This window comes from Micromesistius poutassou (assembly GCF_964030765.1).
Source record: "Micromesistius poutassou genome assembly, chromosome: 2".
Classification (NCBI taxonomy): Eukaryota; Metazoa; Chordata; class Actinopteri; order Gadiformes; family Gadidae; genus Micromesistius; species Micromesistius poutassou.
The window spans coordinates 2,220,345-2,232,779 of NC_140272.1; the positions used below are offsets into that span (position 1 = coordinate 2,220,345).

General features: G+C 43.5%; 2 protein-coding genes across 3 annotated transcripts; one reads left to right on the forward strand and one right to left on the reverse strand.

Moving 5' to 3' along the window:
• Positions 1-3,198: 3,198 nt before the first annotated feature.
• LOC311339111 (uncharacterized protein) lies at positions 3,199-5,968 on the reverse strand. The gene is made up of 6 exons (XM_084464473.1): positions 5,823-5,968; positions 5,375-5,544; positions 5,108-5,261; positions 4,674-4,849; positions 4,199-4,427; positions 3,199-3,888 (listed from the first exon to the last, which is right to left on the reverse strand). Exons 2-6 carry the CDS (start codon positions 5,534-5,536, stop codon positions 3,695-3,697), a joined length of 915 nt encoding a protein of 304 aa, XP_084320599.1. The 5' UTR covers positions 5,537-5,544; positions 5,823-5,968; the 3' UTR covers positions 3,199-3,694.
• A 408-nt stretch (positions 5,969-6,376) lies between these two features.
• rrp9 (ribosomal RNA processing 9, U3 small nucleolar RNA binding protein) lies at positions 6,377-11,786 on the forward strand. Of its 2 annotated transcripts, none has more exons than XM_084464090.1 (15): positions 6,377-6,537; positions 6,705-6,799; positions 6,892-6,998; positions 7,111-7,178; positions 7,271-7,312; positions 7,430-7,556; positions 7,650-7,774; positions 7,911-8,003; positions 8,141-8,241; positions 8,336-8,470; positions 8,721-8,783; positions 8,919-9,076; positions 9,634-9,713; positions 9,922-9,995; positions 11,622-11,786. In XM_084464090.1, the coding sequence occupies exons 1-15, from the start codon at positions 6,457-6,459 to the stop codon at positions 11,722-11,724; spliced, it is 1,452 nt and encodes a 483-aa protein (XP_084320216.1). In that variant the 5' UTR covers positions 6,377-6,456; the 3' UTR covers positions 11,725-11,786. The 2 variants fall into 2 exon arrangements, with proteins under 2 accessions (XP_084320216.1, XP_084320217.1); XM_084464091.1 differs by having other exon boundaries at positions 8,919-9,064; positions 11,622-11,783.
• Positions 11,787-12,435: the final 649 nt, after the last annotated feature.

Here is a 12,435-nt window from a genome sequence, read left to right on the forward strand (position 1 = left end):
GCTAAGTGCAGCCAGTCTCGTGGTACTATATGTGTTTAACAAAGTGCCTACTTGACGTTCTGTAGCCTAGAACTCCCTGCTAGTATAAGTGTACTGTACTGTACACAGCTACTGCAACACACACTGTATGTGCTGCAGTTTCTCCTTTGAAGGGCATTCATACTAGAAACCGTCTTTTTAAAGGAACGGTGAAGTGAACGGATCCCCCGGTCGCTGTTCCTCAACCATGGGACTCTGTGAGAGGGGATGCAGTCCCCTCGAGGAGAGCCAGGGACGTGATCAATAAGAATAATTCATAGAGGACGACCTGTCCGGCTGCATCTGTCCTCCCCCCCTTTTGAAATGAAAGATAATGAGAGTGGTTGTTTTAGGCCAGCTGCAGGGCGATGGCTGCATTGATTAGTATGTGCTTAATGTCAGCCTGCATAATGCCATCAAAGACACAATCTCCCTCCAACCAATAGAGCTCTGCTTCACAACCACACCATGAATCCCATGACAATGTTCCTACACATCATGTTTTCCTCCCCCGGCGGTGTTATTTATGACTGTTATGATAGTCCCATGTTATCTCTGTGCAATATGCATTATGATAACACATCTTTTAGCAGAGCATGTAAATCATGTTCCAATATGTGACTGCAAAAACGTGCTCTGTCCTAAATACTGCTCACACGGACACATTGCTGTGTGTGTCGGTAATCTTCTCTGGAGGATAGCCATTGGCACACACAGAGTGTTTACAGGTTTTATCCCCCCAGTACCACTGCTATGTGCACACATTTTCATGTGTATTATGTAAGGCTGTCCTGATTTTCATGATGATCCAGTTGTGGAATATGCTCTATGGTTCTTAAGGATTCTTCATTATAACAAATAGGATTTGATTTTGTACTTTGTAACTTTTTTTTTTTATCTTATTGCTGTTGGTCCAGAGAGAAGTGATGGCGGCTTATGAAAATGAAAGTTTAGAACATAATCAGGTCAGGTAAAATCTTTCCATCTAAACTCAGAATACACTAAATGAATCACATCTGATACAGTTGCTGAGTCCCCAAATTAACCAGAAATGCATGTATGTCCACAATCTAAAAGTGTGAAAGTATATAAGTAAGCAAGTATACTGAAACAAAATGAATGGCTGTCATTAATTACATTAATTAATTTGGCAAACTAAATAATTACATAACAAAGCTATATATATATATATATATTCTTTAGAGGCATTGCTTATATTTGTAGGTTCGTAAACAATTGAAAAGTAAGATTCCATCATTTAATTGCATAATACTGTATGACTACTAAATTTTTTTACTAATTGACATGTGATGTGTTTGTATCATTTCTGCAATTTCTGTATTTTGTTTTGCCTTACTTTCTTTTTCATACTGATAAGAAGTTTCCCATTTAAAAAGCTAAGATAAGCATGCCTTCTATATTTTCTCTCGATACTCGCAAAACTCAAAAGCTCATATCACAAAAACTTACCTGACAACTTTCCTGATGACGAAAAATGAATTGAAGTATTGATCACAAGATGTGTAAGCCTCAGTACTTCCAGAACCAGCACCAAAAAAAAGGAGGAATCCTTTTAAAACCATCGGGTTTCCACCTGTGCGCCCTTATGGTCGTGCCCCATGTAGTCTCCCTGGGGACCAGCCGGCAAGTGGACCTGTCCAGACTCACACACACACACACACGCATGCACTGCAGGGACTGGTCATGGGATCACATCACCAGAGGTAGGCGTTGTGCTGTCAGACCACAGAGCCAGCTGTGGTGACTGAGAGGTGGGAGGGGCCAAGTCCCAGCACTCAAGACAGAATGATCCACGAAATCACACCCACAGACCCTCTCTCTGCAGCCCACCCTTCCTCACAGAGCACACGCACACACGCACACACACTCACACACACACAAAAACAATATATACCCTGATTTTATCTCACTTTACTCTATTTTATTTAAATACTAGTATTTATTTCACCTGTTCACTCTTATACTTATAATTATTGTGGATTATATCATTTGTCCAAGCACAGTCTAAGGTGCACAGTGCGTGTAATGGTTATTACATGTCATATTAATTTATTACAATACATATTAATGATCCCCATTAGCCATTACGGTGTAATGGCTAATGGGGATCCTAATAAACTAAACTAAACTAAGGAGCAGGAAAAGTAGTTGTACATTTTGTTTGTATGTGACAAATAAAGTTGAACTTTAACACCCACACACACTGTCTTTCATGTGATAGCAGTAGTACTGACGGTCACACTCTGTACACAGGCTCCGGGACTGCAGGCCTGTTCTGTGTTTTTTGAAAACAAGCCTTCAAAAACAAAATGATATACAAACATAAAATATATTCTTGCAGCTGATCTTTAATTACATGGAAAATAGTGTAGTCATTCATGGATCACCTGGTTTCTGCTGTTCTATTCTTGGCACGACGGGAACAACAAAGGTCTATAATACTTTGTATTTATTTGTATGTGTACTGCAGGTAAAAGTGCTGTGTGCCGGCCGGCCAGAGGCCAGGAGGATCAAAAAGAGCTCTCAAGATGAATGTCCTATAAAGAACTCAAACAAGCCGTGTCTCCACGAGGTCTCACTCAGCCTGGAGACACAGAGGCTCCTTCCAGGTCAGATGAGTAACCTTTGTGTTTCACATGTGTTATATTTAGCCTTCCCTGTGTTGTAACACTTTTGGCCGGGTTTGACCTCTTTTGAAGTATCAATGTGTATATGAAATAAATATATACATCCGGAACATAAACAACCCAAAAGAGTCCAGCAATGCATGCGGCCCCCCAAAACTAGCAACGTTTAGTTATTAGGATGATTCAAGGATGATTAGGGTTAGCAAAGCTTTGTCTGCCGGTTGTAATCCATGGGGTTAGAAGGTTCCAGATTGAAAGGATATGAATCTCAGCACTCCCTTCAGTGATGAAAGACAGCCCAAGGATCCCACTAGTGCATCTCATGATGGCTAGAAGCAAGAAAACACACAGGCCTGTTTGTTGATAGAATATAAATATATTACCTGTTTATTGGACCTTGAGATAGCCAGACCGACTGAATGTGCACACAGTGTGACAGAGGAAGCACCGAAACACATTTCCAAACACATTATTTGTACCGACATTTAATCGTTCCAGCAACACAGTACTACCCGTCTATATGCAATGCCCATGTGGCTAGAAAACATAGATAGCCCTCTATTGTTAATCACATTTCTATAAGTTACATAGACTTGGCTGATAATATATTGTATTGAGTAGATAAAATCTAACAATAATCAAAACTACTAAATACTCTGTCCACAGTGATGTCCATTACAGTACCATTGATGAGTTGACACTTTTCAATAGCTAGGAAAAATAGTTCATTTCAAAAACTGCATTCTAACATTGTTTTAACGAATGCAATATATATGGTGGGTTTGGTCAGAAGAACAGCAGGCCTTGAACCAGGAACCCTTCTTACAAATAACAGCATGTCTACAATTTTAACATTGTATAATTAGTTGTAAATTCAATATATAAAGAGCTATAATCTAAACATTAATTAAATACCGTTATTTCAATTCTAAATGTATCCATCAAAAAACTGTCTACTTACATAGCTATCTGCTATTTAATACTGGTGAACAAGACACAAAAAAAATAGACCTATCAATAAGGAGGGATTAATCGTTTTCAGTGCTTTGCCCCTCGGCATTCTGTTCAGAGTTGTGCTCATAGCTAGAGCTCGGACCAAACACATTTTCTGGTTTATTAATCCGCATCCTCTTTTTCAATAATTTGTCCTCATTGTTCAGTTTTGTTCGGATCGCCGTCTTAATCTGGCTACCATCCACGGCAAACTTGACTCCCACGTGATCTAAAAGGACAAAAGTCAGATAGAAGGATTTCCATTACAGATACCACGTTTTCTTAAAGGTGACATATTATTTCACCAGGTGTGAGTGTGATTAGCCGTTACAAGCCGTTTTGAAAATGTGGGCGTGTCCACCTAGATGTGTGCTGGATAGATCAGCACACATGTCAGAAGAGGCCGATTTTCAAGACGGCTTGTAACGTCTAATCACACTGGTTGGTATAATAGATCAGCTTTAACCCTCCGGGACTTTTTTCCCCCCAGCAGTGACAACCTCAACAAACGGAGACACCAACCACCGCGTTCTACACACCAATAATGCTGCTCAGGATCTCGGGGGGCAGCTGGGGCTTCTGACACTCATCCCCCGTGACGTTGGTGCGCCGGCCCTGCAGCGAGTGCGTGGCCAGGGTCTCCCTGTCGAACAGCATCATCAGCAGCGCCGACGTGTACTTCCGGAAGTCGCTGATCTCCGAGATGCGCTCGTAAAGATTCCTCGGGACCCGCAGGCTCTCCGAGAGGTATAGGAAGTTACTGTCCTCCTGGGAACGAGAAGAAACAGTTTGCCTCCGACCGCTGCCATGGTCTTTTCTTTATAGGTAACAAACTAAACAGACTATATTTCACCCTCCTTCATCAGGACTTCATTGTGAGGTGAATCCTTAGCAAACAAAATTGAAATATTGGTAATAAGCATAAGTTTCCTGGATTGACACTGATTCACATGTAAAAATATCTTAAATTGATTGATTGATTGCAGTTGGAGAAAAGTTTGTAAGGACATTCACCTCCGCTATGTGGTACGGTATTCTCATTTCTCCCTCTGGGTCTGTAACCAAGGAGATTTCTTCTTCTGCCAGACCTTGTGATGAGATAGCATCGCTGGTCCCTTGACGGACCTGGTCCAGTGTGGCCCGCAGCTCATGTGCCGTATGTCTCATCTGGAGCATAAGGCCGTTCATCTCTGTGAATATATGATGTGTTATTTGGATAATAACCCAACAATCAACTCACTTATACAACTTTTATGGAGTAGCAATAATGAGTTTTACTTGTATAGCTAATTTTATAAATAAGAATGCAGCATAAAGAATTGCAAAAACAGAGTTACAAAGTCCTAATTAATAATTTTAGCATTTTATTTAAATTATCTATTAATATGTTTTATTTTTATTTTTTAAATAACATCAATCATCCATTGCCGAAAATAACCATTGCCCACCTTTGAGTTCTCGCAATTCCCTCTCGGCCAGAATCCGACACCTGCGTTCATATTTCAGCTGTGCTTGTAGCTGCTCTATTTTCATGAGGAGACTAATCGTGTCGGTTCGAATCCCTGGACTTCCATCTTCCTCCTCAAAAGCGGCAGGTTCGCTCTGCTCAAGTCAAAAGTAATGTTGTTTTGGGTTATTTAAAAAAAAAAAGAAAAACGCCACGATATTTTAACTTGACTGAAAAAATATTTTGCTGAGCAAAACAAAGACGTAACCTCTTGATGAGCGAAAGGTGAGTAGCTGGGGGATTCCGAGAATCTGTACTTCTCCTCCAGCGGATCACACACAAAGTCGTGAGCGTCCGTGCCGATCTTCATCATCTTGACTGGCGTTGGGTTGGTGGCCGCAACAGTCTCCCTCTTGGGTGGCATGAGCATACACACTCCTGGAAACAACACATAAACACACCCGTCCTTCATTCCCGGGAGATTGAAAGTTAAACACATCGTTTTCCCCACTCGTACCTAGGAAGACGGTCTAGTTTGAATCGAATTCGAATAAAAAGTTACTTAGCATCCTCCACCCCCTGCACCTCGCCGCCCCTCCTTCCAGACCTCACCTTGCTCTTGAATGGACACTATTTCTCGTTTCTAAAAGGTCTCTCTTCCTCCATTTAGCCATATTTGCATATCTTTATTTTCCGCGTATTAATAGTGAGCTCACCTGGCAAATCGGTTGGACTTCGGGGTGCTAAGTAAAGATACGCGTTGAGGAACAAAAGACACGCAGTACATGGAAATACTGCGTAGTAAAGGAAGTGGTAGTACTGCAGTAGTGCAGTACATGGACCTCGGCATGGTAATAGTTAGATTTTGTTTTGTGCGTAATAAAATCTTCATGTTAAATACTAGTAAAATTTGTATAATGTGTTTATGTATGCCTGCATACGTTGCTAATGTATATAAAGTGTATGTGTACTGTGATTTTCCGTTTTCCAATTATGTACGGAACACTTTTGTTGGCACGCGATGTTCGAGGGAAGTATTTGTCTCTGTACCCGTTTCCTGTTTAAAACGTTTTAGACCTCTAGCCAATAGAAATGTAGATATTGAGTTTTAGCCTTTCTTGTCCAATCATTTGTATGCGTTTCAACAAAAGGCGGGACATGAAGCTCAAATTGTGGGCGGGGTTAATTAATAGCCGCGTATCAACCAATCAGCGACGTTTGCGACCGAAGGCATGTTTCCTATGTTCATAGTTTGGTTGAAAAGCACACATGTGGGTTCACGTTGGCTCGTTGGAATAATTTCAGCAGTAAAGTTTTGAGTATATTCGTCTCTTATTCGTGTGTATTATAATGGCGTCTACGTTCTTTATTAAGAACACCGGGAACTCGGCGTTTCCCAAGAAAGGACACAGTTTAGCGTCTAAACGCAAGGTAAATGCACACATTAGCAGTATAGCTCATGCACAGTGAGAACGGCCACCTGGCTTTTCTGTAATTTGGTTTTTGGTGTTTTACTTTAAACTGTCAATCGGTTGTTTAACGATCGGATACTTGTAGCGGTATTATCTAGCTTAATATATATATATATACTTCTGCAGAACGATGAAGACCTGGGAAGCAATAGCAAAAGTCGGGCGAAGAAACCCAACTCAAAACACAACGAAGAGATTTCCAGTGACTCTGAGACAGAAAGGTAAGATAAAACTGTTACTGTTATACAGTCACTGGTCATCGATGACTGGATGTATTCGTTTAGTATCGCTTTTTTTCCCCCCCATCAAACAGCACTGCAGAGCAAAACGAAAGAGAAGGGGAGGACGAATTCGATGAAACCCCACAAGAAAAAAAGCTCAGATTGGCGAAGTTGTATCTCGATCAATTGAGGGAAGAAGGTAAGTTCTCGGTGCATGTTATTGCGTATTATCATATAGTCAAGTGCGTGTTGTTGCAGTCAGACGTATTATCTCCACTTTCAAAACCCGTGTCTGCGTCTCCACTTCCTAGAGGAAAAAAAGGCGGAACAAGTATCGTTTGAGACTGAATTGGTTGCTGGGAGGCTACAAGATGAGCTTGTAAGTGTGTTTCAGTTGTCCGTTTGCTCGATGTGTTCATACATTGGAGCCTATGTAGAATGTTTGATTTTGTGTACCATGTGTCCCTGCAGCTTGAACAGAAAGGAAAACTTCAGCGGTGTATAGCCAAAGATGTAAGTGCATAGAATCTCCTTCCAATGACTTGTTTCTATGGTAGGTTGAGTACTTCCGAGACATCCATGAAGGAGATGACATGTTAACCGTTGCCCCCCCCTTTTTTGTACTGTTAGCTCTTGGCACCAGACGCCTCTGAGATCCGTTTGTTAAGAGGACATCAACTCCCAGTCACTTGTCTGGTCATCTCGCCTGATGAAAAGTACATCTTTTCTGGTTCTAAAGACTGCTCTATAATCAAATGTGAGTATGCACATGAGTAAATGCCACGATGCCCTCCATGATGAGAGCTTTTATAGGCCAAGTCAATAATTGTGTATATATTGTTATTATCAGGGGACATTGAGACTGGAAAGAAGCTGCACACAATAAAGGGTGGAAGGAAGGGGACGGAGGCTCGTCATGGAGGCCACACCACGCAAGTCCTGTGCATGGCCATCTCCTCCGATGGAAAGTACCTGGTGAGTGTTTCTACCATGGCTGCTCAGACAAGACCCTCTACTACAGAAACAAAATAATGGTGGCCCTGACGCTCTTATCGGTGCCCACTGCGCAGATTCCACGGTTCAATTTGACTGGCCACTCTTTCTGTTTCAGGCCAGTGGAGACATGAACAGAGCAATCATCATTTGGGAGCCAGACACGTGTAAACAACTATATAGACTCAAGGGCCACAGAGGCGCTGTCTCGGTAAGCTGTCGTGATCATCTTTTAAAATATTTATGCATATATATTTATTCACTTTTGAACATCATTGATCTTTGTGGCTGTGCAAAATAGACCAGGGCTCCTCGTGAGACTTGTATCGAATCTCTTTTTGCGTGTAGGCCCTGTCCTTCAGGACGGGAAGCCACGATCTCTACAGCGGTTCCCACGACCGCTCCGTCAAGGTGTGGAACGTGGACGAAAACGCCTACGTGGAGACCCTGTGAGTATCTCCCTCCGCTCCGAAGCCCGCCGCTGACCAGTGTCCGCCGTCACGTGTCCTCCGTCCTCATCCTCGTCATGGTCGTGCGTTGCAGCTTTGGGCACCAGGACGCCATCACAGGGCTGGACTGCCTGAGCCGGGAGCGCTGCGTGACCGCGGGGGGCCGGGACAACACCGTGAGGGTCTGGAAGATAACCGAGGAGTCCCAGCTGGTGTTCCACGGCCACGGGTTAGTGGCGCCTCCTACAAGGCCGAGCAGACGTTATACTGCAGCCGGGTCGCTTCCTTATTGGGCCACATTCATTGACCCTTGGTGACTCGTGAGACTAAAACGATTTTTTTTCTTTCTTGTTTTGGAGTCAAATTGATTTGTATAAAAACTGCCCCTATGGAGAAATAAATCCATTGTTATTTTTAGGCTTGTATTATGTTACATATTGACCTGACGGGCTCTCTGCGTTGCTTGGGTTTGCCTGCAGGGGATCAATCGACTGCATCCAGTTGATCAACGAGGAGCATATGATCACAGGATCAGATGATGGGTAAGGCATGTTCTGATACCCGGTCTCTACCACCAAAATATATACTACAGTCTTGTGTCTCTTCCCTCGCCATTTCCCTTCAGTGTGTGTGTGTGTCTCTGTGTGTGTGTGTGTCTCTCTGTGTGTGCCCCCCAGCTCTGTGTCCGTGTGGAGCGTGAACAAGAAGAAGCCCCTCAGCACGGTGAAGATGGCCCACGGGAGCTTCGGTGAGGACGGCCTGGAGCAGCCCCACTGGGTGGCGTCCGTGGCCGCCCTGCAGAACTCGGACACCGTAGCCTCAGGTGCCTCCGGCTGTGAGATTCATTCAGCGCGCACGCACACACACACACACACAGACACACAGACACACACACACACACACACTGAGGTTGAGGGCAGCCCCCTGAGGGAGGTGGGGTTGTTGTGGCCCACACTTACACAAGGAGCACCTCAGGCCCTCCATGAGTGGAGAAGGATCAAAGTCATATGATATACTGATATGTTAGATGTACACATGGGGACTAACTGTTTACAACTACCAACCTTTCCTTGCCCGCCAATCCCTTCTATCCGGGAGAAGGGCTTAAAATGAAATGAGTCACATGACTTACTTGGGGTGCACCCCAACGGGGGAATGGAGACTTTCAGTTGGATCAGCGTACTGTCATTTATTTGCGCGATTCTAAACGAACATCACTATATCTTTGATCACTACACTACACACATAAATCCCAGCATCCCTGGAATAGTGTCATAACATTGAGTAAAGTGACAGCGATGCACATTTGATCGATGAATAAGTGTAGACTATTTATCATGTTTTGCTATATTGGGCCAGTTTTTAAACCAATCTCCAATGTCTTGTCGCCAGGCTCCAACAACTCTGAGGTCCATGTGTGGGCGTGCGGCCAGGGCTTCCGCTCCCTGCATCCTCTCTTCAGTGTGCCAGTGGTGAGCCCAGACCCTTCCCTCCTTCCCTCCTAGCATCAAGCGTTCTCCCTGCTAGTTAGTGGCTGTTAAGAATAACTTTAGAACAATGTCTGTCTAGTTCTATATAACAGCAGTGCTTTTATTTTTTTGGAGATCGTCCACATTTGTGCTGGTGCTTTGGATAAAATATGTATTTAATGTATGTATTTTTCCTTTTATTTGCGTCTAGCCTGGATTTATCAACAGCCTGGAGTTTTCCGCCTCTGGAAAGTTCCTGGTGGCGGGCGTCGGACAAGAGCACAGGTAGATTCCATGCATTTATTTGATCTAAAGACTAACCATCAACGTACTGCTCCACTAGGTGGCACTGTCCATTCTCCTCCTCGCAGCCTCTTTTAAGGGACATTCCTCTCGTTTACCCATGCATATTAGTGTAGTGCTTACCATCGACTGGGCACGAGATGGCTGGGATGCAACATTACGTGATCTCACCCTCCATCACTTAGGGACCATATTTGGACTCAAATTACCGGTTGCATGAATGTGACAAGTCTCACCTCACGAGTAGCAACACTGTTGCCCTACAACTCTCACAATAATCTCTATTCTTAATTTGCTATTCTTAATTCGTCATCTAGCTATTCTTAATGTCATCAGAACTATGTATACTTATCTTCTGCGACTAGGCAGAGTTCTTGCCAAACAAACTTGATGCATTGGAACACAACTAGCCCCGCAGTGTTTCCTATTGACCCCAAACCCACCTTATTCTTTAGATGTTGTCGCAGCTAGAGTGGAGGTGGTCTTCTGCCATCAGCCTGTCTGCTCCAATCAGAGTGAGGCTCTCCTCTGGGAGGCTCCGCCCCTGAGCTGTTGGTGTTATTCCGGCAGCCTTCTGCTGTGGGCTCCACTGATGTGACGCATCCACTCTCAGAGCAGCTTCTAATGGTTGGCTTGCTCCCTTCATCAGACCACTGGCTTGTTTCTAGAGCACGTTGAGCGTTTCCTAATTGAAGGGCAATACTGAAATACTTTTTTTTTTTTTATAGTACTGCTTCATAGTACTGCTTCATATGCGTGTTGTGATGGGGGGGGGGAACAAAATCAGTACTCGTAAATTAGAAAATAGCCAAGCGTGACAGCTCCCCTTTTAATTTCCGTTTCCCATACTGTAATTTGTTGTATAGTCCATTAAATTTGAGGCCTCTTATTTCCCCAATATCAACATCAAGCCTTTTATGAAGCCCTTTGAAGGCCTGCTCTCCACGCTCTTTATTAGACATTGATCCTAAACTCATTTCAATGTGAATGTGTGATGGATGGCATGGGGCGCTCTCTGCTGTGACTCCATTGTTTGTTTTCCGGGTTGTTCCTCGGCTGATTATAAAAAAGGTGAAGGCTGCCCTTTAGCAGGTGTTACAGGCGTTTCGGAGACCTTTCCTCCCCGGCGTCGGGTGTTCTGAAACATAAGTCATCTGGTGCAGCTTAAAGTTCAGTTCAGCCCGTGCTCGTGACGATGCAGTGCGTGGCGGAGTCATTTACCTGCTGCAGCAGGTAAATGACGTGGTAGCGTCGCGTTCAGGGGGAAATGCATTCTGGGTGTGATGGAGATGGAATAGTGGCGATAGAATCTCACTATTCACTGGACGCCAGTACTCTCCAATGAAAAAGATCCAGGTTCGATGGCGGCATTCCCACCTGTAGGCATCCTCGAGCGAGATGCCCTCAACCCGGACATGCACCGTGTGGCTTTAATTAGATTTCACTTCATATTGGTTAAGTTAGAGCGCATTCAAACACAGTCCTGGTCGCAGCAACCCGGGTTTAATTCCTGCCCGTGGTCCTTTGCTGCATCCTTGGTTGAGTTACCTTGGATAAGGGTCTCTGCTCAGTGCTGAACTAATGTCCCTTTCTATCGTTGTTCCCAAGGCTGGGCCGATGGTGGAGACAAAAGGAGGTGAAGAACGGCATCTATATCATTCCCCTGAAGAGACGGAGCGTGCAGCAAGAAGAGCCCCATGCTACAGAATAACAGATTTATTCACATGTTTTTCTAAATTAAAAGTCTATAAACAACCACTCTGACTGAACTGTTGTCAGGTTATTCATCTTTTTTTTTTGTCGAATAAAGGAAACGTGTTCACGCTACACAGATTTCAGCCTACAGTTTTCCGGATATATTTAGCTGTAGCATTCCCTGGTGATGCGGAGAGGGTAACAACTCGTGAGTGTGTGCTGCGTAGGGGTGTGTTTTTCAAAGCTTTGTCAATAAATGCATCATAATGACGTGGATGTAGAGGAAGAAATAAGTTGTGTTTGTAGTGCCATTTATGAAAAGCCTGAGTCATTAAATGCTAAACCTGGTCATTTTTTTCACTGAATTAAGGAAATCCTTTGGATGCTTGAGTGTTTTAAGGTGAATTGTCAATTACAGCTCCCAAAGACCTGTCAGCTTTGCTCTCCCTTTTCTCCCGGGGAAGATTAGTGAGAAACTCTGGCTTGATGGTGCACAGCCGGTGTGTCCTCACCAAGTGGGAATCATGGCTTGTCTTGCATGTTTAAACAAAAGCTCACTCGGGTGCACACAAAACATAATTTATGGTTTAATATTAAAAAGAAAAACATTTTTATTTACATAAATTACAAAAATTCACAGACATCTCTACACAGGCTACATTAACACAATGTCCATTATAATATTTAGTTGTCTAGTTTGATAACTTTCACAAATGTTACTCACATT

Coding starts and splice junctions, on each gene's coding strand:
- LOC311339111 (XM_084464473.1), bottom strand. CDS start 5,536: ATGCTCATGCCACCCAAGAGGGAGACTGTTGCGGCCACCAACCCAACG. Junction 4,428..4,673: donor TACCGTACCACATAGCGGAG/GTGAATGTCCTT, acceptor TCTCGTTCCCAG/GAGGACAGTAACTTCCTATA. Junction 3,889..4,198: donor GATCCTGAGCAGCATTATTG/GTGTGTAGAACG, acceptor TTGTCCTTTTAG/ATCACGTGGGAGTCAAGTTT.
- rrp9 (XM_084464090.1), top strand. CDS start 6,457: ATGGCGTCTACGTTCTTTATTAAGAACACCGGGAACTCGGCGTTTCCC. Junction 7,179..7,270: donor GGAGGCTACAAGATGAGCTT/GTAAGTGTGTTT, acceptor GTGTCCCTGCAG/CTTGAACAGAAAGGAAAACT. Junction 9,996..11,621: donor GGCGTCGGACAAGAGCACAG/GTAGATTCCATG, acceptor GTTGTTCCCAAG/GCTGGGCCGATGGTGGAGAC.